Source organism: Bicyclus anynana, chromosome 23 (assembly GCF_947172395.1).
Source record: "Bicyclus anynana chromosome 23, ilBicAnyn1.1, whole genome shotgun sequence".
Lineage (NCBI taxonomy): Eukaryota > Metazoa > Arthropoda > Insecta > Lepidoptera > Nymphalidae > Bicyclus > Bicyclus anynana.
In genome coordinates, this window is record NC_069105.1 from 8,821,841 (window position 1) to 8,845,309 (window position 23,469).

Genomic DNA, 23,469 nt, shown 5'->3' on the forward strand with positions numbered 1-23,469 from the left:
CGAACCTATGCCTTCCGGAATTGGAGGTAGAGGTCATATCCACTGGGCTATCACGGCTCACGGCTCTTATTATTAATGTATGTGATTAAATCATACTTCAAACATAACACAAAACTTTACAACCTTTCTCTTTATTTTTTGTTTTAGTAAGAATTTTATTTGTAAGTAACTGGCCAACCGGGCTGCTGCTCAGAGTTATTTCTACGCACAATCATCATCATCATCATCATCATCATTATCAGCCGATGGCCTTCCACTACTGGACATAAGCCGCTGGTTGCTGGCGGCTCCCTGCAACCCGCTTGATATCCTCGGTCCATAGAAATATTTGACATAAAATCAACAAGTTGTAGTTACGTACTTTATTACGAATACAAACTATACTATCTGACTTACTGATAAATTTGTGAAATAAATATTATATATAATATATTATTCAACTTTATTTCCAGATCGGCGTAATATAATATTTATTGTAGAATAATGTTAAAAATCAAACTTCTACGTAATTAAGTTAACCAAAGAAATCTTCTAATTAGTAGTTTTCTTTGGTGTATGGCAATATTCTTTCCAAAGACAATTATTTTTTCTATTATTCAAGGTGATAATTGTTTGGTTCTAAACGCGTAATTAACAAAAAAATGAAGTTATGTTTTAATTTGTAATGTATTAATAGTAATTTAAGCAATATTTAAATTTTGCGTTATTATTAGGAAACATGCTTACTTTATCTAAATTGTTGGGTGTGGAAGAAAATACTTCATTGTCTATGAACTCGTAGCGCGCGTGATTTAAGTGTGTTGCTTAGCAACGCACTATCAATTCAAAAAGCACAGTAGCATTCGAGAAATTATTACAGTAGGCTGTTGTAATCGAATCTAAATTAAACTCGCACACATCGTTGTACATTTCCTTCAATCAATTAATTATTATTTGTGATCACTTGTGTTGTTTATGATGTATTTTATTGCTCAGTATTTAGTATTCGAATATTTGTATAGAATATTTGTGCCAGCGCTAAGTTAATAGTTTCACGTATGTAGATCGTTTATAATTAAATAGGTTGTAAAATGGTAATAGTTTACCTATTTGTAATAGTTATAGTTAGTACGTGTTTGTCAAACGTTTATGGAATTGACTACGAAGATGAAGAAAAGAGTAAGTAACATTTTATCTATTTGATGAAATTAATAAAATTAAATTGTTATAAATTGAAATTCTAACCAAAATTATTATTATTTTTTTGCATCTCTTTATAACAATAACTAACGCCGACGTCTCGCGTAGTTCCTGGTCTCGTGAGAATATGGGTATAAAATATAGCCAAATTCTGGTAAAAGAATCCCCCCCCCCCTACAACATCATAAACTTTACCTCTTTATAATTAATATAAGTATTGAAGGTTAGTTATGGCAAGACATTGTCAAGAAACGGAGTGAAGTTACGTATTTCATACTCTAAAGTTTCAAGTTCAATAATATAATAACTTGAAAATTTTAAAATTTACCATACTTAATTATCTTTACGTTATACTTAAAATACCATTGTCTATCTATGAAGGGTTATAAAGGAGTAAAAGATACAACGGCTGAAAATCCACCTTAACACTTTGTAGTCCTAAATGTTCTTTATTTAAACTAGTAATTTTCCAAAAATAGTAATGTTTTCATATCGAGAGTCGTCTCGGCTGGCTGCGCGCGCGCCATCGCGCCATCCGCTCTCACACAAAGGCACACACAATTCTCTACCTACCCGCATGTAACCGCCGAATTAAACCTTTTATATGGATGTTTATTCGATTGTACCGAACACGGTTATCAGCCGGATGTAACCTACAGACCCACCTTTTATGAAATTTACTTTATTTACTAGCTTTGCTTCGCGGTTTCATCCATGTAGAAATGCGGTTTCATCCTCTTTTTCTAGGAACCCTTTCGTTACGTGGGTCCGTGGCATTTTGAAACTACCACTATAGTTACGCCATTGACGTGTTATTCCCGACGATATTTTATACTAGAGATATGTTTCTAGCGCATCGAAACTGAGGCGAACAAATTTCCCTGAATTGCATTGGCGTATTTAAGAATACTTCCTGGGGTGGGCCATCATATTACTGACTCAATATAAAAATTTCGTTTACAATATTTGTGGACGCAGAACACGTATGACTCGACTTTTATTACTTTTTCTTTGTATCTACGGTAGGTATCCGAAAAGGTCTTAATATATTCTTCAAAATCTTTATTAAAGGTTTTTCTTTATTGTAAGTTGTAATGGTTAATATTTGATATTTTAAATTATATTTTGTGTAAAATTATTAGTATTTCCGCGTCCATCATAGAATTTCAAATCGGTAGCCTAGGGTGGGCACTGGACCATTCTTGGGTGGGCCCGGCCCACCCGCTATATACGCCTATGCTAAATTGTCTTAATTTCATTTAGTAGTATCTTATTAAAAAACGAAAGTTTAAACAAATACTTATACATAAAAACTATACATGCATAAGTATACTGTAACACGAGTAAATTGTAAGTAAACACAAAATTGTGCGTATGTGTTTAGTTGCTAAATTCGGACCACTTTGCGGAGACTTTGTATGCACGTAACGTAGGTATCTATAGTATAAAATATCATGTCAGACAGACATACGCGAGAAGAGCTTGAAGTTTGAATTTTCATGATATATGTTATTTCAAATGTTGTTATCAATGATGTTAAATACTGTTAGATGTGTTACTAGGTCATGAAAAATGAGGCACTCAAAAGAGGAAATTTCCACATCTCAAAGTTAGTTTTCGTTAACAACGAACGTTATTTAAATAAGTAATATGTTAATACCGTCTACAATGTCGAGTAGTGTGATCAGGAAGTGTAAAAACTATATGTACATAAATATATAATGGAATTAAAGACAATTGTGCATGTGTGCACTCAGTTTGTAGTCTTTTTTTTATTCTTTACAAGTTAGCCCTTGACTACAATCTCACCTGATTGTAAGTGATAATGCAGTCTAAAATGGAAGCGGGCTAACTTGTTTGGAGGAGGATGAAAATCCACACCCCTTTTCGGTTTCTACACGACATCGCTTGGCGGTACGTCCTTGTCGGTAGGGTGGTAACTAGCCACGGCCAAAGCCTCCCACCAGCCAGACCTGGACCATTTAAGAAAATCTCAATCGGCCCAGCCGGGGATCGAACCCAGGACCTCCGTTTTGTAAATCCACCGCGCATACCACAGCGCCACGGAGGCCGTCAAAAGTCTATTATCCAGATCACTTTTGCGGTGATTTTGTAGGGACCGATCTATAGTATAAAATTATCATTGTTTAGAATTATAAAAGAGTTCCTCTCTAATAAAAGCACAAGCAGGTTGAAAGTTGTTATATTATTATCAACTCAATTTGTCAATACAAGCAAGTAGCTACCCGTACCCGGCTATCATTTATTTCATAACGAAACCATACATTAAACTGTCTTATCTTTACCTCTACCTATATATTTCTAATAACCTTCCCGCTCCAGGATTCAGCGGGAGCCTAAATAAATCGACGTAATAAACCTTATATTGGGGAAATGCGTTTTCTTTTTGTGAAAACCGTAGTGGAAGGTACAGGGTGGTACCGAACTACCTCCCTTGGATATTGAGGGCTAATTCAAAAGAGGTTGACGTAATTCATGTACTATAATGCTGACGTAGGTTACCTTAACTTAATGTATAAGTAAATGTATACCTATTATAAACAAATATTAAAGGTTGTTTGTTTGCATTTAATAGGCCCTGAACCTAGTAGGCCAAATTGAAAAATTCTTTCGGCTATGCAAAGCTAGATTATCGACGAGTAGGTCCATTTTACCAAGGGAATTACGAGTGTGACACTTTATCGCCCTAAGACTGTCAACCGGCATTGGAGCAGCATAGTGGGTCTAAGCTCCATATCCCCTCTCCTAGTAGGAGGGAAGTTTAACCGTCTATTGGGCGGTTAAAACAAACAATGATGATCTACGAGTATCTTCGTACATGTACAAAGCCTAATCCGTTTTACTCGTAAGAATAAAAAAAATACTAAGGTGTAATATTTTCCAATGATAATTAATCCCTCAATAATTTAGAGTCTCTAACCAAACCTCTTAAAGCCACCATGACGAAAACTTCATAGTTACATACATGGCTTGTAGCCATGTGGGACGTGGACTCCCTTTCTACATACGCTAACGTTTCGAAAACTAAAAAATCGTATGGAATGACAGATCCGATCGACAACTTGATCACGTGACTTGGCCATAGCAAATGTCCTATTCATTTTCTAATTATCGAAACGTTTGCGACTGTAGAAAGAGAATCGACGTACCACATGACGAAAACTTCATATTTGCATATTAGACTCTCTTTCCACATACGCTAGCGAAAACTAAAAAATCGTATGAATAACAAATCCGACCGATAATTTGATCACGTGACATTGTCATTCCCATACATTTATTAATTTTCATAACGTTTGCGATCGTAGATTGGCTACAGGCGATGGGCTGCTCAACTTTCAGTTCTTATTAAATCACTAATGTGTAGCTACCAAGTACTAGGCTCTCATATAAAAAAGAAGCTACGCAATCCGCTACCTCTTATGTCTCAGTCCACGCAACCAAAGTTGCAGCAGTATCAGCGGGGCCAATAAACTGTGAGCCCCATTATTCGGGAGATCACGCGATTCCCTCGTGTTTACCATCTTGTCGTTTACTTTAACGTTTTCCCTTACCCCTTGCCACTTACCCCTTACCTCCTACCCCTAGAACAGTTAACTAGACTGTCCCTCGCAACGATTAGGTACGTATTCGTACTATTTTATCTCTCATCAACCCACTTTAAAAAGAGGAGATTCAATTCGACGCGTATGTTTTTTTTTTAATGTTTGGTACCTCATAACTTCATTATTATTTATACCAATTTTGAAAATTATTTTTTTGTTTGAAAGAATACACTTTCAGATTGGTCACGTTTCATTTCATTTTCATGACAATCGGTTTAGTAATTTTGTGTTAAAATCAAAATAGCTGAAATACGTCTTTGAAGTCGGTTCCATTTTTATAAAAAAAATATTATGTTTATATTATTTATTTATTTACTAGCGGATCGGAGTGGTTAGTGGCTTCGAATCAAGAGGTCCTGGGTTGATCTGTGAAATATTAACTTTATCTTTTAATAAATTTTCAGTAAAATTCAGCTCAGTTCGGATTGGGGATGAAATTTGGCAGGGAGGTAGTTAACGATTAGTAGACGTCCCCATAAACGGATTTTGAATGATGCCTGGATATGGAGGTCTAGGGGCAGATGAAGTCGCGGGCGTCCGCTAGTCAATGATACAATAGTCGTAAAAGATTTAATATTATCACCTTAAGGCTGCCAACCTATAACATGTAAATATTCCCTTTCTTATAACAAGTCCTGGCCACAGAATCTATACTAATATTATAAGGCTGAAGAGTTTGTTTGTTTGATTGAACGCGCTAATCTCAGGAACTACTAGTCCGATTTGAAAAATTCTTTTATTTTTAGATAGCCCAATAATAGAGAAAGGCAATAGGCTATATATTATCCCCGTATTCTTACGGGAACGGGAACCACGCGGGTGAAACCGCGCGGCGTCAGCTATTACATAATATGTAAGTCCTAGCTACGAAACATAAGGGAGTGATCTGGTATAAAAACTTTCAAAGAACTTTTCCGCCTAGCCATATATGGAGAAATTTAGAAAACTGACCGCCGACCTTCAATAATTAAAGAAGAAGATAACAAGGCCTACGGCCTTAGCCAAGTGGTGCTTTAATTCTCTTTCTATAAACGCTAACGCTTCGAAAATTAATAAATGTATATGAATGACATTCACTGTCGAAAGGTCACGTGATCGTGTCGATCGTCGATCCGTCATTCCCAAACATTATGTTACTTTTCGTAGCGTTAACGTTTGTATAAAGAGAATCGACGTGCCACTTGGCTGAGGCCCCAGGTCCTGTAGTTAAACTAAGCTAATAAATAACATATTTCAGTGTACCAGCTGGTGTCCCCCGACCAACACACTCGGACCCCGCGCCTGGAGGACTTCTTCTGGACGGGGTCTGGGGACGGGCCCCCGCCGCCCGACCTCTCCGCCCCGCTGCCGTCCCCCACCGCGCCCGTGGTCCGCACCACCACGGTACTGGCGACCGTTTACTTGGACTCGTATCCACCACAGGTAAGTAGCTACTTCAAATTTTTTTTAACAAGCCAAAACAAGCCAGAATTTATTATCAACTAGCTGACGCCGCGCGGTTTCACTCGCGTGGTTCCCGTTCCCGTAGGAAGACGGGGATAATATATAGCCTATAGCCTTCTTCGATAAATGGGCTATCTAACGGCCCGTTCACACATGGGAGTCCGTTTTACTGGTACATTTTTAACGGATACGTCATAAATTTATGCTCTGTTCACACATAGGCACCGTATAACGTTCAACGGATCCGTCATTACTGGATGCGATGTGTGAACAGAAAACTCGCAGTATACCGCCGCTATTCTACAAGGATGGACGCTGTCGTGTTGTATTGGTACTATCGTCGGAGAAGGAAGATTCGACGTTATTGGCAGCATCCACTTATGGCCCAAAGATCTAAAGAGGGTGCTTACAGTTTACTTATGAGTCAGTTACGAGGTGATGAATCGAAATTTTTCAATTACTTTCGTATGTCGATGTCTACTTTTGATGAACTTCTTAAACTATTGGAAAAGGATTTAAAAAAGCAAGATACTCGTTGGAGGAAAAGTATCTGCCCAGAAGAAAAACTAGCGATATTTTTAAGGTACGTACTTTTATTTTTAAAACTCAGACAGATCTAACGTAGCATCACTGTATACAGATTGTAATGGCGATAGTGCACTATCAGTAGACTGTGGTCTGCTAGCATCACTGTATACAGGTTGTAAGGGCGATAGTGCACTATCAGTAGGCTGTGGTCTGCTAAAATAGCCCTGGGATTGATAGTGACTAGCACCAGATGTTTGTGTATAGGCTGACCAGTCATAAGTTGACTAGCCAACTCTTCTACGTTTAATATTTTGTAATAGGTTTAACACCCCTGACTGGAATTCCAAAGTTTGGTCATCATCAAGCAAAGCCAAGGACGGCAAAATACCTTTGAAGAACGATAAATTGCGATCATCCTGCTCAATTTTCTTCGGTTTTATCTGATAGTCAATGTAGGACATCATTTTGGCATCAATTTCATTAAAATTTCTTTTGGCTGGTGCTCTGCGTTTTGGCGGGGGGGCTAGATTTTGTTTGTCCTTTTGACTGTCATTGTCAAGTTGTGTCATTGCAGTAACACTGTCATCTTCGTTTGTAGGTTCATTCGATGTCGTGGTGTCATCTTCGATGTGTTCATTAGTTTGTTTAGCAGAGACGCTTTCGTGCGTTTCACCAGCAGCAACTACTTTTTTCAAAAACAGCATCTGATTATGGTATTTGTAGGGCTTCGTGTTTGAGACAGCGGAACCAGACGTCTTGCAATTCTTTTTATCTTTTAGTGTTCTCACCCAGGCATCTCTCATCTGTCTCCACTTTTTCATAACAAGTTTTCCTAAAACAAGTAATAAAACAATTAATTTTATTTTCAGGTATGCAGCATCCGGGTGTTCATTTAAAGATCTTCATTACACCTATCGCGTTGGTGTATCGACTGTTAGCAACATTATTAAAGAAGTTTCAAGATGCATATGGAACAATTTAAGTGTAAAATTTATGCGACTTCCTACATCCGTCGACGAATGGGAACAGATAGCAAGTGGATTTAACAAAAAAGCTAATTTTCCCCACTGTCTCGGAGCTGTCGACGGAAAACATATCCGACTTAAAAAACCACTAAATAGCGGTTCACTGTATATCAATTACAAGGATTTCTTTTCCATCATATTATTAGCGATCGTAGACTCCGACTATCGCTTTGTATACGTCAGTCTCGGATCTTATGGAAAAGAATGCGATTCATCAATATTCAAGGAGACAACATTTTGGAAAATGATGCTAGACGGCAGTCTACAAATACCAGCACCATGCCCATTAACAAGAGACTCAGAAACGCGAGTTCCTTATGTGGTCATTGGAGACGAAGGTTTCGGATTACACGAAAATTTACTAAGACCGTTTGGCGGGACGCATCTGGACAAAAATAAGCGAATATTCAACTATCGTTTGACTAGAGCTAGGAGATACGTTGAATGTGCCTTCGGTATCTTAGCTAATAAGTGGAGAATATTCCATCGGCCTCTAGACATCGATAAAACAACAGCTGTATGGACTGTTAAGGCATGTACTATTCTACACAACTTTATAAGGGACAAGGAGGGCTCAAACAGTGATAATAACGTATCTGAAGAATTTAGTTTTGAAAACCTACCCCATGAAGTAAGAACACGAGGTGGTAATACTGCTAATTTAGTTCGAACAGAATTCGTGAACTATTTCATGTCCAAAGCTGGATCAGTTCCATGGCAGGATGAAGCTATTTAGAATGTAATTAAATAATAAAACAGACACTTACCGAACTCTTGTCTTTGTCTTTGTTCCATAGCCTCAAAATCCTCCATTAGAATAATGCATATTTCTCGCCAACCTGCAATACTTGCAGTATTGTCTTTGTATTTATCCAGCGTCTTGTCCCAAAGGACTGGCCTATCTTCCACCAAACTAATTAACATTTCCTTGTCTATTAACTTTTCCCACTCCTTGGTTGACATGGTTGATCAGTGATTATAATAATTATTACACACAATGGACGCGCGCGTTCTCTAGGAATGTACAATGGAAAATAGTCAAACAACTCGCATCACTCCCCCTCCTACACCCCGCACACACCGCCCGCCACGCACACAGTATCAATCCGTTAAAATTCTACGTATCCGTATATTTTTACTGTTCCGGCGTCCAGTATTCGATGACAAAACGGAATGTCATTTTTTTACGGAACGATATTTTTTACTGTATACAGAATACTGTGCCATGTGTGAAGTCGCTCATACAACTACATACGCCATCGACGAAAAAAAAACGTACACGATAAACGGAACAGTAAAACGGAGACATGTGTGAACCGGCCGTAACACTGAAAGAATTTTTCAAATCGGACCAGTAGTTCCTGAGATTAACGCGTTCAATCAAACAAACAAACAAAAAAAACTCTTCAGCTTTATAATATTAGTATAGATTAACTAGGTATCGCGTTAGAGAAGTATTAACCCTTTGCGGTTTCAGTCCATGATGCCTATAAGCCATGACGACCCCTTTGATTGATTATAGTATGACGACCCATTTAATTAAAGTTATCATACTAATATCAGCCTTATAGGACTCGTACAAACTCTTTGTGTCTTCTTTCCCCGTACTAGGGTTTGACATACTACCCAAGTCCGTGTCTCCTGATTTAAGAATCAGGAGACACAAGATGGTGACTAGCAGGGGCGTTGCTACCACCGTATCAACCGTATCAATGATACGGGGGGTAATAAAAATAGTAGTAAATATAAAATAGTAAAATGCAATCCACTATCTCACTTCCAGAAAAACTACAGAGTTTTCAGAAATGACAAAAGTCAAAAAAGTTATCTCTTTTTTGCCTAGTTAAGCGTGCGTCCAAAATTTGGAAACATCCTACATAGGTTATATCACTGTCATATATTATTTTAAGCGAGCGTTTTTGTTTCTTTGGTGAGAAATCTTTGACTTTACCCTTGATTAGCCCCCAACCAATGTTGATACAGAGTATGAGTAACTTTGATATCTTTAAAATAAGTGTAGATAGGCGCATCGAAGAAAGCGTGTTCCATCTTAGATTATTTCTTTAAACTTATTATCAGGTGAGGTCATAGTCAAATACGTGCCTATCTAGAAAAAAATAGATTCGAAGACATTCTAGATTCTAGATTACATCAGTCATAATTGAATCGCTTAATAAACACAGAGTGTCACTCCAGGCGGTGACAGACAAGACGAGCGGGGAATGCGTGCTCAACTGCGAGGCGACCCCAGACAGCCTGGAGCCCGAGATACCAGAGGACCGGCGGTACTGGCTCCTGACCGTCATCCAGGGCTCCACGCCTGATAGCCTACAGCTGAGGCTCGCCAGATTATATCAGAAAGCTTTTCTAAGGTACGAGAAATTAGAAATAAAGCATGAATAAAAGAAAAATCGGCTAAAACCCATGCCAAATGCATTAGATACCTATTGGAATAAGTCCGAATAGTTTCGAACTACTGCGAGTTATAGTTTTTTTTAGTTAGGAACTTGTTTTTGCGACGCGGCGTAAAATATTTGGTTTATGCCGCGTACCGGGATATTCAACCATCTGAGTTTTAACGGTTTTTTTTTCAGAATTTATATACATATAGACGAAGTTTTCATGGAGTTTCATACATGAAGTAAAAAAGAAACAATTAAAATCTTTACTTAATAAGCTAGAAAAAACCTTATTGAGAATTAACCAAATAACTTTTCTTTTTTCAGACAACAGGAACGGCATCTAGGTATAATCAAATCACTAGATGCCCCGACACCAAGAAAGAAACACGATGTCCATTCGTTTGTTATTAATAAAGACAATGAGTTTAAAGAAATAAATACCAACACTGCCAAAACTCCCCAAAAATTTTACGATAACCAAACTTTTATAAGCTTAGATGACTTAAGTGTAAATAATGATAAACATAGATCTCAAAATGCAAGTATGAATAATAGCTATTTAGCAAATATAGAAATGTTTTCAATAGATCAAGATGAATCACCAGTAGATCCAATAAAGATAAAGTCAAATAAAGTAGAAACATGGATACTCGTTACTCCGACTGTTGTTGTACATAAGAGAGAAGTGGAAGAAGTTATAGAGAGTAATAAAGAAGATCTCATCGATCTACCACTAGAAGAAGAAGTAAGCAATGAGACGTTATTGTTTAAGAGAGAAATCATCAAACCTGATCAACAACCGCCAGTCCAAGTTCATATACAGAACATAACAGAGGTAAAAGTAGAAAATATATTATTATTTTTTTTTAAATTAAAGCGAAACCAAAATAACCTAAGTTAGATAATTGTGAATACATTTAGTATTCACAATTTTCTATTGGATATTAATTTTGGCGTTAGAAGTATGGAACCCTTGGAAAAGGAGTTGGAAAAGGTGCAGCAATGCATATTCTCTAAGTTAATCATATTTTAGCTAAATACCAGGCAGTGCATTTTGAAATACAGTTAAAGTTGTAAAACAAAAATGTATGGGAATGACAGATCTTGATCACGTGACCTGTCTATAGCAAATGTCATTACTATACATTTTTCTAGTTTACGAAGCGTTAGCGATCGTAGAAAGAGAATCGACGTGCCACTTGGCTACAGGGGCTGACCTAGACCACAAAACTCTCCATTACTCAGAGACAGAAATCAGTTTAGCTAAGTTCGTTCGTTCAGTACGTAGCCAAGATTTCTTTCGCCTTTTGATTCTGCAATCGTTTTTAATTTTGCGGGAGAAGGAAAATGGCAGGAAAGCTAAGATTGACAGCCCAAGGATCATGAGATTTCAATGCAATATAATATTCTTTAGTCGACTGAAGGCAGCGTACAGATAGTGTACGTAGTGCTGGTCGGCGGCAGGGCTGTGCCGGCGGCAGTGGCGGCGCGAGACATGCGGCTAGTGAGAGATGCTGAAGTTGCTAAAGAACTAGGCGCCGTTGTCACAACCAAAGCTGAACGTGAGTATATAGATTGATACCAGAAAAGATGATATTATATACAACTAGCGGACTCGGTCAAGCTTCGCTTTGACTTACGCCTACCCCTACCTTACCCCATACCCTACCCCTTTTTCTTTGCTATAAACCTCACGGAACCCGAGACCTTTCTAACTAATGCAAAACCGTGGAAATCGGTTCGTGCGTCCTGGAGTTATAGCGTCAGGAAGGAAAACCCGACTTATTTTTATAATAGTAGAAATAACATAAAATTGAAATTTTATGAAAAGCCCCCAAAGGTCAAGAAATTATTAATTACACTCTTGATCAAGTCATTAATACTCCCTTTCAGTGCGCTTTAATTTGAGACCCCACTCAGGTATATTTGGAGACATTCGGTTAATCTTTCCCACTTTCACCCCCTAGAACTTTCAAACGGATCAACTATTACCTATATTTGCAGACGTTCTGTTATTTTTCTCCACTTTCACCCCCACATCTTTGCCCATGAGTAACCTTTAATACAAAAACCAAATTGAAATCGCTTCATCCGTTTGGCAGCTACGGTGCCACAAAAAGACAGACAGACAGACAGACACGTCAAACTAGGTCCACTGCAGGACATGGGCTTTTTGTAGGGACTTCCAAACATCACGATCCTGAGCCGCCTGCATCCTGCGACTCGTTCGATATTGTCAGTCTACGGTCTAGGGTATCTCTGCGTGATCGAATCAGAAATGAGGATATCCGCAGAACAACCAAAGTCACCGACATAGCTCAACGAGATGCGAAGCTGAAGTGGCACTAGATTAGTTAATTATAAATGACTAGCGGACGCCCGCGACTTCGTCCGCGTAAATTTCGATGTCAACTTTACTACTACCCCTACCCTACCCTACCCTACCCCTACCCTACACCTACCTTACCTACACCCTACCCCCATCCTACCCTTACCCTCCCCGTACCCTATCCCTTTCCTACCCCTATCCCACCCGTACCCCTATCTCACGCCTATCCTACTCCTACCCTACCACTTCCCTATCCTACCCGTACCTCTACCATACTACTACCCTACCTCTACCCCTACCCTACCACTACCCTACCCCTACCCTACCCCTACACTACCCCTACGCTTCCCTACCCGTACCCTACCCTACCCTATAACTTCTCTATCTTACTCCTAACCTTAGTAAAATCGGTTCAGTCCTTCGAGAGTGGTGGTGTAACCAAGAGAAATAGAGACTTCTATGCTAATAATATAAAGAGGTAAAGTTCGTGTGGTTGTAGGAGGTAATCTCTGGATCTACTGGACCGATTTGGAAAATTGTTTTACCAATAGAAGGCTACGTTATTTGCGAGTGTCATAGGCTATGTTTGATCCCCATATTCACACGGGAACGGGAACTACGTAAATGAAAGCGTCGGGCGTCATATAGCGGAATTTTACGCGTCTTTTAGAAATTTTGTATTATCTCCGAAACTATTTAAGTAACTAACATACTGTAAAGGGCAAATCTTATCTCCATAATATCCTTGTGATTATTAAATTTATTTTAATAAGGATTAAAGTTTAGTTGTATAAATAATGACGTAAACCTAAGTATATAAAATTAATAATTTTTAAAACACAAAAGGTACTATATCTGCTAATATATAGAAGATAAATATATGGTGTCGCGGACGTTTTTGTAGAACTTTTAAAGATACATAAAGTCTCCATACATTAATTTAAATTTTACACAATAGTTAAGGCAGCGCATGCGAATAAGTCTGATTAAGAGGATTTTCAGTCCGACCTGTATGACAAAAACTGTGATAACTCGGATAATATATATGATACCAATATAAAATAGCCTATAGCACTCCTCGATAATGTAGCATTCTACTGGTGAAAGAATTTTTAAAATCAGACCAGTAGTTCCGAAGATTACCCCATTTAAAAAATGTGACAAACTTACAAACTTACAAACTTTACCTCTTTATAATATTAGTATAGACTAGTATAGATTAGTATAGATATAGATGAGCTCGTTCGTAGGATTAGTGAAACAGAACATCTAAAACTAGAAGCGAAGAAGGGATAAACACTTATTAGCTAAGGGTATCACTTTTAGCTGAATTATCATTAACTACCCATATTCACCACGCTGGTCCAATTAGTTGACTTCACACAAGGAATATTCTAAGGTATGCAGGTTTTCTCACGATGTTTTTCCCTCACCGTTTGAGACACGTGATCTTTAAGTTACATCTAACTTTATTGATTCATGAACCAAAAATATAGCCTAATAAAACACGACAATCGCCAGCAGCGTACCTGAAAGCAGCGGAAGGGTTGGAAGGCGAGGCGGGTACTATCGGCGTGCACGGCACCGAGCTGTGGGCGCTGGCGGTGGGCTCCACTGTTGCTATACTGTTGCTGTTGGTGCTACTCGCTCTGCTGTGCTTTGCTCACAAGTAAGGCCTTAGCATGAAACATTCTAAATACTCCCAAAGACTTGAGCCGCTAACATCCAGCTAACTTCTACATAGTGAAGGGTCGATTAACTCTGCTCTCTCCGGTGTGGGTTATTCCAGCACCTTGATACGCCTACGCCATAAGCACAAAAAAATCAAAGACTTTCTTTTTTCGCTGGCAATTAGGCAAATAGTAACAAGCAAAAATACTGGTATTTTCCGTTAAAATCTTGCAAATCTTCCTGCAACGATTTATTTATGATTCTAAAGGTTGAAGATCATTTTGCTTGGGGTCAAAATTAGCTTGACACGCTGTATGTACATTGGGGTGCACTGTAGGGTGTGCAGATTTTTTTGTGATCCATAAATATTTACGTTTTTGCTCCAGAAATCACTAAAAGATCGTAAAAAAATCGATTGACAGGAAGAAGAATGCAAAATCAGCTGCATCGTTACGCGCGTACAGAAATGAGCTGCTGAGGGAAGCGGAGCGACAGCAAATGAAACAAATCAGCGACGAAAAGGATTCTAAGGTTTGTAAACCTTGACCATTTAAACGCCTATATTTGCATCTGTTCTTAATTTTGGATCAAAGACACTTGGCTTCATGCTTCATGCCAACCTTCCAAAAAACTCCATTGAAGATAAAACTTAAAAAAGGTCGTCACATTAACTGTAACTGAGAATCTCCTCAAATTATCCTGCTGAAAAATTACGGTTATAAACGTTTTTTAATATTTGGTATAAATAAGACCAATATTCCTTTTGTCTTTCCAACTAGTCGGAAAAGTCTGTGAGAGGAGTGGGTACGATAATAGCCAGCGGGCAGGGATCTCAAAGCGTCCAGCTTCTCTTGTGATATTCGGACCTTACTTTAGGATGATGAGGTTTGTGGGCTCAGTGATGTCAGTCCTGGTTCCCCTGTGTCGAAACCCAAATCAGGGTGACAAGAGAAAGTCGCAAATACAAGCACCGCAAATTATTAGATATACCTAACATTACAAATTGATTACTGCACAAGCTATCTCCTTTCAGCTAATAAGCGTGGTGTCGCCAAGTAGAACAAGACCTAGCAGTGTGCTTTTACCTATATACAGAACTGGGAGTGCCTCAGGGTGAGTGGTTAATTATTAATTCATCATCATTATCACTATCAACCCATATTGGGCTCACTACACATTTTTTTTCACACCACATTGGGTTTCCTCTCAGAATCCGAGGCTTAGGCCAATAGACCACCATGCTTACCCAATGGAATTGGAAGACTTTTTTGGAACTTTTTTGGGAATTGAGAAAATTCTCTGGTACGCTCACGATTTCCTTCACCGTTTGAGACACGTGATATTAAATTTCTTAAAATGCACTGAACTGAAAAGTTGCAGGTGCATGCCCCGGATCGGATTCGAACCAACACCCTCCGGAATCGCAGACAGAGGTCCACTTTTATTTAATAACACAATATAAATTATTATGGTTATTAGGTTACTAGAGTATAGGAATTTTACAGGATAGTTTGCATTTTTAGTTGCAAAATGCCTTCCTCAAGTACCGCCAGCTAGTGTGCTAAGAATCAAAGTGTGTCTGATTAAAACTCAGTAACTACCTCATTCATTTAGTAGCTGTAGCCCATGTTACGAATGAAAAGGTCCTGTACAAATTTTTGGGTCAGCTAGGAAATATTGGACTTTTCTTCCATTAAAGAAATTCTCAGTAGCAGCCCAGTGTCAGAAAATTGGTGATATTACATACATACCCATAACACGAAGAGAATTTAAGCTTTAATTATAAAAGGCTAACTATAATAATGGTGGTAAAATAGCTATCAATAAATTGTCTTGATCATGACCAGACCAGAAAATGACTTTCAGTTCATCGACAACCTCGTCCGGTATATCGGAGGTAGCGGCCGCTCTTCGGAGGAGGCAGAAGAAACCACACGCGCTCAGAATGCCGCAGAAGAAACGAGGTAAATACTTACTTCTATCTATATGTGTAATATCTAAAAGCGAAAGGTCAATCAATCATCACGAAATATCGAAAACCACGATCCGCTGATAGGTACATTATCTAATATGTCTCTTTTCATTTGTTTTAAGTAGGTATTAGTAGAGCCTAGTGACAGAGCTCGTCCAGGATCTAGGTATTTCTACTACAGCCATTATTGGAAGAGGTTCATGTTTATTATACTTCTGACGGTTGCATGAGGAATCGTACCTGAACGCTAAATCGCTTGGCAATACGTCTTTGCCGGTAGCTATTTAAGGCCGTTGCTTACCATCAGCACAGAAAACATATGCCATCAGACTTAAACTGACCAGAGCGGGAATCAAGCCAGGGTACCAATTTAAGCAACTTAAGTCTTGTACTTAAATAAATATTTGTTATTCCAATCTTATTTCTTCTTAAGAGACGTTAAATAAAAAAAGAGAGACTTTGTATTTGGTTGTATGCAGCGCCGGCCTGAAGTAAATTTTAAAATGGAGCGAGATCCAATTATGGCGCCTCTCCTGTTTGCTCCTAATAATATGTAGATCCCTATACCAAATTATGAGTGTAAAGTAAGAATGGTACTATTGGTATGGCTAAGATCTCGACCATCTCTGACCATACTCTGGGGTGACCAATTGAAAATCAGGCGCAGTACCGTCTATACGGTTGACTAGGATTCTCATTTAGGCGCTCTCTAGAATTTGGCGCCTGGAGCGACTGCTCCGTTCGTGGTATGGACGGGCCAGCCCTGGTTGTATGTATCTATGAATGTGTTTTTGCAGTGGGTACCACAGACAGTCTTCTAGAAGCGGCGGGCTTGGACAGTTCTGACAGCGGACAGCCGTCACCTCTAGGTCCGCCCACTCCAACCTCCTACCTTTCTATGCCTTCAGTGAATGCTTTTCCAAGGTAATTCCTGCCTGCCTTATTACCTTTAATCTCAGATTATACAAATACAACAAAGAGTTGGCATCGACATCACCTCACGGAGCCCTAACATATCTAGGTTAGGAACTTGGTTTTGTTGAAATTCTTGGATTGAACTCCTGGATTCACCACAGGTATCATAATTATTCAGACCAATTGATTTGAGTTTTAGTACAATGTGTAAACATAGGACGTGATAGCCCAGTGGATATGACCTCTGGCTCCAACTTTTCAGTTGTGTGCATTTTAAGAAAATAAATATCACGTCTCTCAAACGGTGAAGGAAAAACATCTTAAGGAAACCTGCATACCAGAGAATTTTCTTAATTCTCTACGTGTGTGAAGTCTGCCAATCCGCATTGGGCCAGCGTGGTGGACTATTGCCTAATCTCTCTCATTCTGAGAGAAACTCGTGCTGAACAGTGAGCCGAAAATGGGTTGCTAATGATGATGCTAATTAATTTCCAGGGGCAACATAGTAGAACCTCTATCTAAGATCCTCGAGCCAGTCTCAGTGAGACATCTAGACATAGACTCGTCACCTACCAGTCTAGACCAGTCCAAAGTGGTGAAACCCATGAGCGGCAAAGACGTGGTGCCGCGGAGACAGATGCCGTCCCAACTTGTGCGGCTGGGCAGCATTGACAAGGACCCTGGGGTCATAGGGCCTTTGGTGTGGGACCTACATTGCCAGAGGATTAAAGATGGTAGGAATCAATTACAGTTATTTACTTTTATATCACGAACAGTGATTCAAACCTGAATACCTAATGTCTTACCTAAAATTTAAGTACCTATTACATTCACACGATTTCCTATTAAAAAGTGGATGCAAGTGACAAAAAAACGTCCCCACTCAATGAGTGCCAAACACAACTTCTTGGCACTCAATTCAAGTAGTTGCATTTGCAAATTCAACCTTAAACTTAATTCTTAAGGTTGAATTTGCTCTGAATTTGGGATTTTACTGAATATTGGACTATTTTTAAAGGCCTTTAGGTATACTTTTATTTACCAATAATTCTAAAATTGTCAAAGCAAAATTGGCCAGTTTGTAAGTGAAATATTCTACATGATTGTGGGTCCTTTTATTATAAGAGGTCATTGATCTATTACTACTATGGGGAGCTCCTTCTTTCTTATATGTTGGTACAATGTGTTGCAATGTATATTATGCGATAGTTTTAAATTTACGATCCGCGTGGAATTTAGTTTTTAACAAATTCTTCGGGAACCATGAAATTTTCCGGTATAAAATGTGTTAATCCAGAGTAAAATCTATTTTCATTCCAAATTTCAGTCAAATCGCTTCAGTAGTAGCTACGTTAAAGAGTAACAAACATCCATACAAACTTTCGCGTTTATAATATTAGTAGGATATTTTTTAATCAGGATGATATTTGAGTTTATTTTTGGTGGTTATTTAAAGTATCGAAGCCATCCAGCCCAGCGAAGTCGGCCTCATCATCAGCTCGCAAGGAGCCGGGCGCCTCCCGCATGAGGCAACGCTTCAACGAGCTGATGGATGACGCCTTCACGCTGTTCGGCAGCGCGGCGTCCAGCGACTCGCACCACACCTTCACCGTGGTCAAACAGGAGAGTAAAGAGAGTAGGGAGAGTGCGGAGAGTGTGGAGAGAAAGAGTGGTGAGTGTTTTTTTTATTCTTTACAAGTTAACCCTTGATGTCTACTTACCATCAGATGTAATGTCTTCTGATGGTAAGTGATGATGCAATCTAAGATAATCGGGCTAACTTGTTACGCCCCTCTCGGTTTTTACACGACATCGTACCGGAACGTCAAAGTGCTTGGCGGAAGCCTCCTGCCAGATCTGGACCAATTAAGAAAAATTCAATCGGCCCAGCCGGGGATTGAACCTAGAATCTTCGTCTTGTAAATCCACCACGCATACCACTACGGAGGCCGCTTGTTTTTCGATGTTCGGATGAAATAAACTCAGATTTACCTACCTGTACAATACAGATAACATCCGGAATCAAGATAATTCCTACCTGGTACTTACGCTAATAATGGCAAATCGGAAGAATGGCGTTTGATAAGGTTTTCTGAAGCTAAGAAACTTCATTTCACTTTTCCAGGTTTTGTAGAACTTAGCTAACAAAGAAAGTGTAAACACTTTCTGTTTACTAATGATGATAATTATAAATTACATTTAATCAGATTTTCATTTGTTTTTTCGGCTATCGTTAATGCTTTGATTAAAAAACCTGGTTATTTGTCCAGTGAAATAGAAACCTTAAACGCTATCCTCTAGTTAAATTATGATCGAACCCAGGACATTCTATTCGCATTCCACTGCGCCACGGAGGTCAAAAGGAGTACTTACTTGAAAAAAAAAAAACAGAATTCAGTATGAGATCTACTTGGGGCACAAGTAAATAAATGGGTACAATTTATTATTGTCTGTTGCGACAACATGATACTGTGTGTGTGTGACGACATCAAACGAGTCGCAGGGATTCGCTGGATGCAGGTGGCTCAGTATCGTGATGTTTGGAAGTCCTTACAAAAGGCCTATGTCCTGCAGTGGACGTCCATCGGCTGATATGATGATGATGATGATGATTGTCTGGTCTCCCAGAGCCGGTGACGCAAGCACGCAACGACAACGTCCGGCTCCCCGGCTCGCCCTACACAGCGTTGCATGTGGTCAGGGGCCGCTCGGCAGGACCCGGGTATGACATATAACATACTATTTATTGTTATCGCCGCGTTGCAACGACTTGCGGTACGGACGGGTTCATTGTGCTCGTGGCGTTCGAGCCGTCCACATCTCTTGTTGTGTAATTCTTTATGGGTTACTTGGGATAGGCGGGGAGAGTGACTTGAGTGCAAAAGGGGAGTGCTAGATATGTGCCAAGGCGCATTTAACCCTACACATAACGTTCACAAGTGCGTGACTTCACTCAAGGTAATTCTCTACCATTCTAGGGTCTTATTTTGGTTAGTTTGATTTGTTAATTATTTTGTCCTGACAAATGTTGTTAATCATAACTTTTGTTCGACATTAGTTTTCTTATTTTTGTAATCATTTTTGAGTCCGCTAAAATTATACACATACATTTTTTTAAATTACACTAATAGTAAAAAGGCGAGAGTTTGTGTGTGTGTGTGTGTGTTTGTTCCTCCTTTACGCTGCGGCTACTGAATCGATTTGGCTGAACTGTAATTGTTGCTCTAGTACAGGGTTTCTCAAAGTGCCCCCTGCCGTCGAATGGCGAACCCCCAGGGGTTCGCCATTCGACGGCAGGGGGTTCGCGACAAGATTTACGTAATGGTGGCTTGATAACTGATACCGAGTTAGAATTATGGTTAAAATTGTCCAAAATTACTCCGAACATTGAATCCATTTGCGACAAGAAACAAGCACACCCATCACATTAATATTATTACAAAGACATTTCTTTTGGTACTTTGTATTACGTTCAAATAAAAACCTAATTTTTCAATATTCATTTTTTTTTCTTTGGGAGGGAGGGGGGGTCCCATTAGTTAGTGAGGGGTTCTCTGTCACTTGGAAATTTTAACAGAGGTTCTTGGAGCCGAAAGTTTGAGAAACCCTGCTCTAGTATCATTAATGTTAAATTACATGTGAGCTCGTTCTAGTGGGCTAGCCTTGGACATTTTCAACCCTTGGGAACGTGGCATATTGCCAACCGCTCTGCAGTTACGCCACTGTCAATATGTTATCCCACAATGTTCTAGAAGGAGCAGTGCAACAACAGACAGCGGCTCGAGTCGGCCGCGCACCGCGCTGATGCGGGGGGCAACGGGGGAAAGACGCGCTCCCCCGACCCCCGCCTGGCCTTCCGCACCAGCGCATGTGAGTTACACCACAGTTACGACAACACTACCAAGTCTTTTTTATTAATATCTATACTAATATTATAAAGCTGAAGAGTTTGTTTGTTTGATTGCACGCACTAATCTCAGGAACTACTGGTCCGATTTGAAAAACACTTTCAGTGTTAGATAGCCCGTTTACCGAGGAAGGCTATATTTTATCCCCGTATTTCTACGGGAACGGGAACCACGCGGGTAAAACCGCGCTGCGTCTACTATTATTTAAATAAAGAACAATAATTCTTGCAAATAAATGATTATTATTATTAATAATAATAAAAAAGCAAATTTATTATGTGCATATTATACAATTTAAAATTGTAGTCTAATGGAAAAAGTTAGTTTTTTTTTGTGATTTGTCTCTTCAAACTGTTTTTAGTGATTGTAAGCGACTACTAGTATTCACCTATAGTTTTTTTTCTATCCTACACATATTTACTTAAAATATGCTAAGTTCGCAGTAACACTTACGTCACACTATCACGAAAAAATTTAAGGCATATCATATAAACCAGTTGAGATGTTGAGTAATTTATAATGGGCATAAGAATAGATGTACTATATAAATGTACCTATACCATTTAGCTAACACTAACTATGGACTTCACAAGAAGGCTCAGAGTCACACAGCGGGCGATGGAACAAGCTATGCTCGGAGTATCTCTGTGTGATCAAATCAGAAATGAGGAGATCCGCAGAAGAACCAAAGTCACCGACAGAGCTCAACGAGTTGCGAAGCTGAAGTGGCAATGGGCGGGGCACATTGTTCGACGAGCCGATGGACGTTGGGGTCCCAAGGTGCTGGAATGGCGACCCCGCACTAGAAAGCGCGTTGTTGGTCGACATCAAGTCGCAGGGATTCGCCTGATGCAGGCTCGGTATCGTGATGTTTGGAAGTCCCTACAAAAGGCATATGTCCTGCAGTGGACGTCCATCGGCTGTTAAGATGATGATAAATTTAGAGACCTTCCTTTTTTAGGTTTTACTGTTGTGGTGTAACTGTTTGGGTAAAATGGTGGTAAATGGTGGCTATTAATAATCTTAACGCCTGATAATCACTAATTTATGTTCCGCTTATCTTCCCAGCGGCACCCAACGCCTATAGTGAGTCCGGCGATCATCACCGCAGAGGGTCGCCTGGCGCCCGACGACCCGGCGTTACCGCTGATATCTGCCATCAAGAGCGAGATACAGCGCGTTAGAGAAGACGCTAAGAAATCCGCCTTTCAACATAGAGAATAATCCTACGAAAATATCAAGTGGTTAACAGTGGCGTAACTACATGGAGAAGATGATATGTAATCTGCCTTCCAACATACCTACAGTAAATTTAATATAAAAATCATGTGGTAAACAGTGGCGTAACTACACAGATTGACGCTAGTAAAACGATATCAAGTGGCGTAACAACATCATGTATATTGAAATTTAAAAAGTCCTGTAAACATTGGTGTAACTAGTACTAGTAATTTATGGTACACTATAGTCAGACCTCGCGCTGCCGCTGATATCCGCCATCAAGAGCGAGATACAGCGCGTTAGAAAAGACGCTAAGAAATCCGCCTTTCAACATAGAGAATAATCCTTCAAAAATATCAAGTGGTAATCAGTGGCGTAACTACATAGAGAAGATTCTAAGAAATCTGCCTTCTAACACAGAGATTGAAACTACAAAATTTAGAAGAATACCAAGTGGTTAACAGTGGCATAACTACATAGAGAAGATGCTAAGAAATCTACCTTACAACACAGAGAGTGAAGCTACAGTGGCGTAACTACATAGAGAAGATGTTAAGAAATCTGTGTTCCACCATGAGAGTAAAATTGGCAAAAAATTAAATTGATAACAGTGGCGTAACTACATATATTGACGTTCATAAAGTGATATCTAGTTTTTTATGAGCCCTATCTAAATGGCCGGCTGCAATTTTACTAGGCAACCTATTTGCTATATGCCAATGGGAATATTTTCGATCATTTATATCTTATCCCAAATAAATAACAGATGAGGGTATATGTATATTTCGTATGCGGGATCTCCTATTATAGTATTTTTCAGATAGCATGGGTACGGTGACATTTCGTTTCACTCTTGAAAGTTTGCGCCGCGATTAACGATAATAGTACGTAATATGAACGTCATAAGGCAACAGTCACCGTACCCATGCTATCTGAAAAGCACTTTAAATGTTGTAAGCTAAGAAGTTGTTACAAAGAAGTCATGTAAAGTTAGATTAACCCTCAAATATAGCTATAAAGATAATGGCGACCTAATTTGGCCACGAGCAAGTTAGTTCATACTACTTTGTTACAGTTCGTTTAATGGTGCATGGTGCAGGTAACAGTTCGTTTTACTCTTAAGAGTTTGCCGCAATTCACGATAATAGTGTGTATTATAAACGTCATACAGGAAACTGTCACCGTACCCATGCTATCTGAAAAACACTTCAGTAGGAACTTCTCGATAATATAACTCACTAATTTTAAGG

At 39.2% G+C, this 23,469-nt stretch overlaps 3 protein-coding genes across 5 annotated transcripts; 2 read left to right on the top strand and 1 right to left on the bottom strand.

Annotated features, from left to right (window-relative positions):
- Positions 1-965: 965 nt before the first annotated feature.
- On the top strand, positions 966-22,258 carry LOC112051089 (uncharacterized). Of its 3 annotated transcripts, none has more exons than XM_024089568.2 (15): positions 967-1,158; positions 6,043-6,227; positions 9,998-10,173; positions 10,528-11,038; positions 11,618-11,765; positions 14,054-14,201; positions 14,626-14,734; positions 15,237-15,316; positions 16,070-16,167; positions 16,973-17,099; positions 17,586-17,824; positions 18,547-18,762; positions 19,719-19,812; positions 20,843-20,960; positions 22,067-22,258. In XM_024089568.2, exons 1-15 carry the CDS (start codon positions 1,071-1,073, stop codon positions 22,220-22,222), a joined length of 2,493 nt encoding a protein of 830 aa, XP_023945336.2. In that variant the 5' UTR covers positions 967-1,070; the 3' UTR covers positions 22,223-22,258. The 3 variants fall into 3 exon arrangements, 2 of the variants coding, with proteins under 2 accessions (XP_023945336.2, XP_023945337.2); XM_024089569.2 differs by having other exon boundaries at positions 14,057-14,201; XR_002887213.2 differs by lacking the exon at positions 19,719-19,812 and having other exon boundaries at positions 966-1,158; positions 22,067-22,206.
- Positions 6,378-8,572, top strand: LOC112056930 (uncharacterized). The gene is made up of 2 exons (XM_024097416.2): positions 6,378-6,831; positions 7,646-8,572. The coding sequence occupies exons 1-2, from the start codon at positions 6,506-6,508 to the stop codon at positions 8,535-8,537; spliced, it is 1,218 nt and encodes a 405-aa protein (XP_023953184.1). The 5' UTR covers positions 6,378-6,505; the 3' UTR covers positions 8,538-8,572.
- On the bottom strand, positions 7,046-9,134 carry LOC112056931 (uncharacterized). The gene is made up of 2 exons (XM_024097417.2): positions 8,569-9,134; positions 7,046-7,608 (listed from the first exon to the last, which is right to left on the bottom strand). The coding sequence occupies exons 1-2, from the start codon at positions 8,762-8,764 to the stop codon at positions 7,061-7,063; spliced, it is 744 nt and encodes a 247-aa protein (XP_023953185.2). The 5' UTR covers positions 8,765-9,134; the 3' UTR covers positions 7,046-7,060.
- Positions 22,259-23,469: the final 1,211 nt, after the last annotated feature.

Bases quoted from the DNA above. Each gene is read 5' to 3' on its own strand.
- LOC112051089 (XM_024089568.2), top strand. From the start codon at position 1,071: ATGGTAATAGTTTACCTATTTGTAATAGTTATAGTTAGTACGTGTTTG. The intron at 14,202-14,625 runs GTAAGGCCTTAG...ATCGATTGACAG, and splicing joins CTGCTGTGCTTTGCTCACAA to GAAGAAGAATGCAAAATCAG. The intron at 20,961-22,066 runs GTGAGTTACACC...TTATCTTCCCAG, and splicing joins GGCCTTCCGCACCAGCGCAT to CGGCACCCAACGCCTATAGT.
- LOC112056930 (XM_024097416.2), top strand. From the start codon at position 6,506: ATGCGATGTGTGAACAGAAAACTCGCAGTATACCGCCGCTATTCTACA. The intron at 6,832-7,645 runs GTACGTACTTTT...TTTTATTTTCAG, and splicing joins AAACTAGCGATATTTTTAAG to GTATGCAGCATCCGGGTGTT.
- LOC112056931 (XM_024097417.2), bottom strand. From the start codon at position 8,764: ATGTCAACCAAGGAGTGGGAAAAGTTAATAGACAAGGAAATGTTAATT. The intron at 7,609-8,568 runs GTAAGTGTCTGT...TACTTGTTTTAG, and splicing joins AAGACAAAGACAAGAGTTCG to GAAAACTTGTTATGAAAAAG.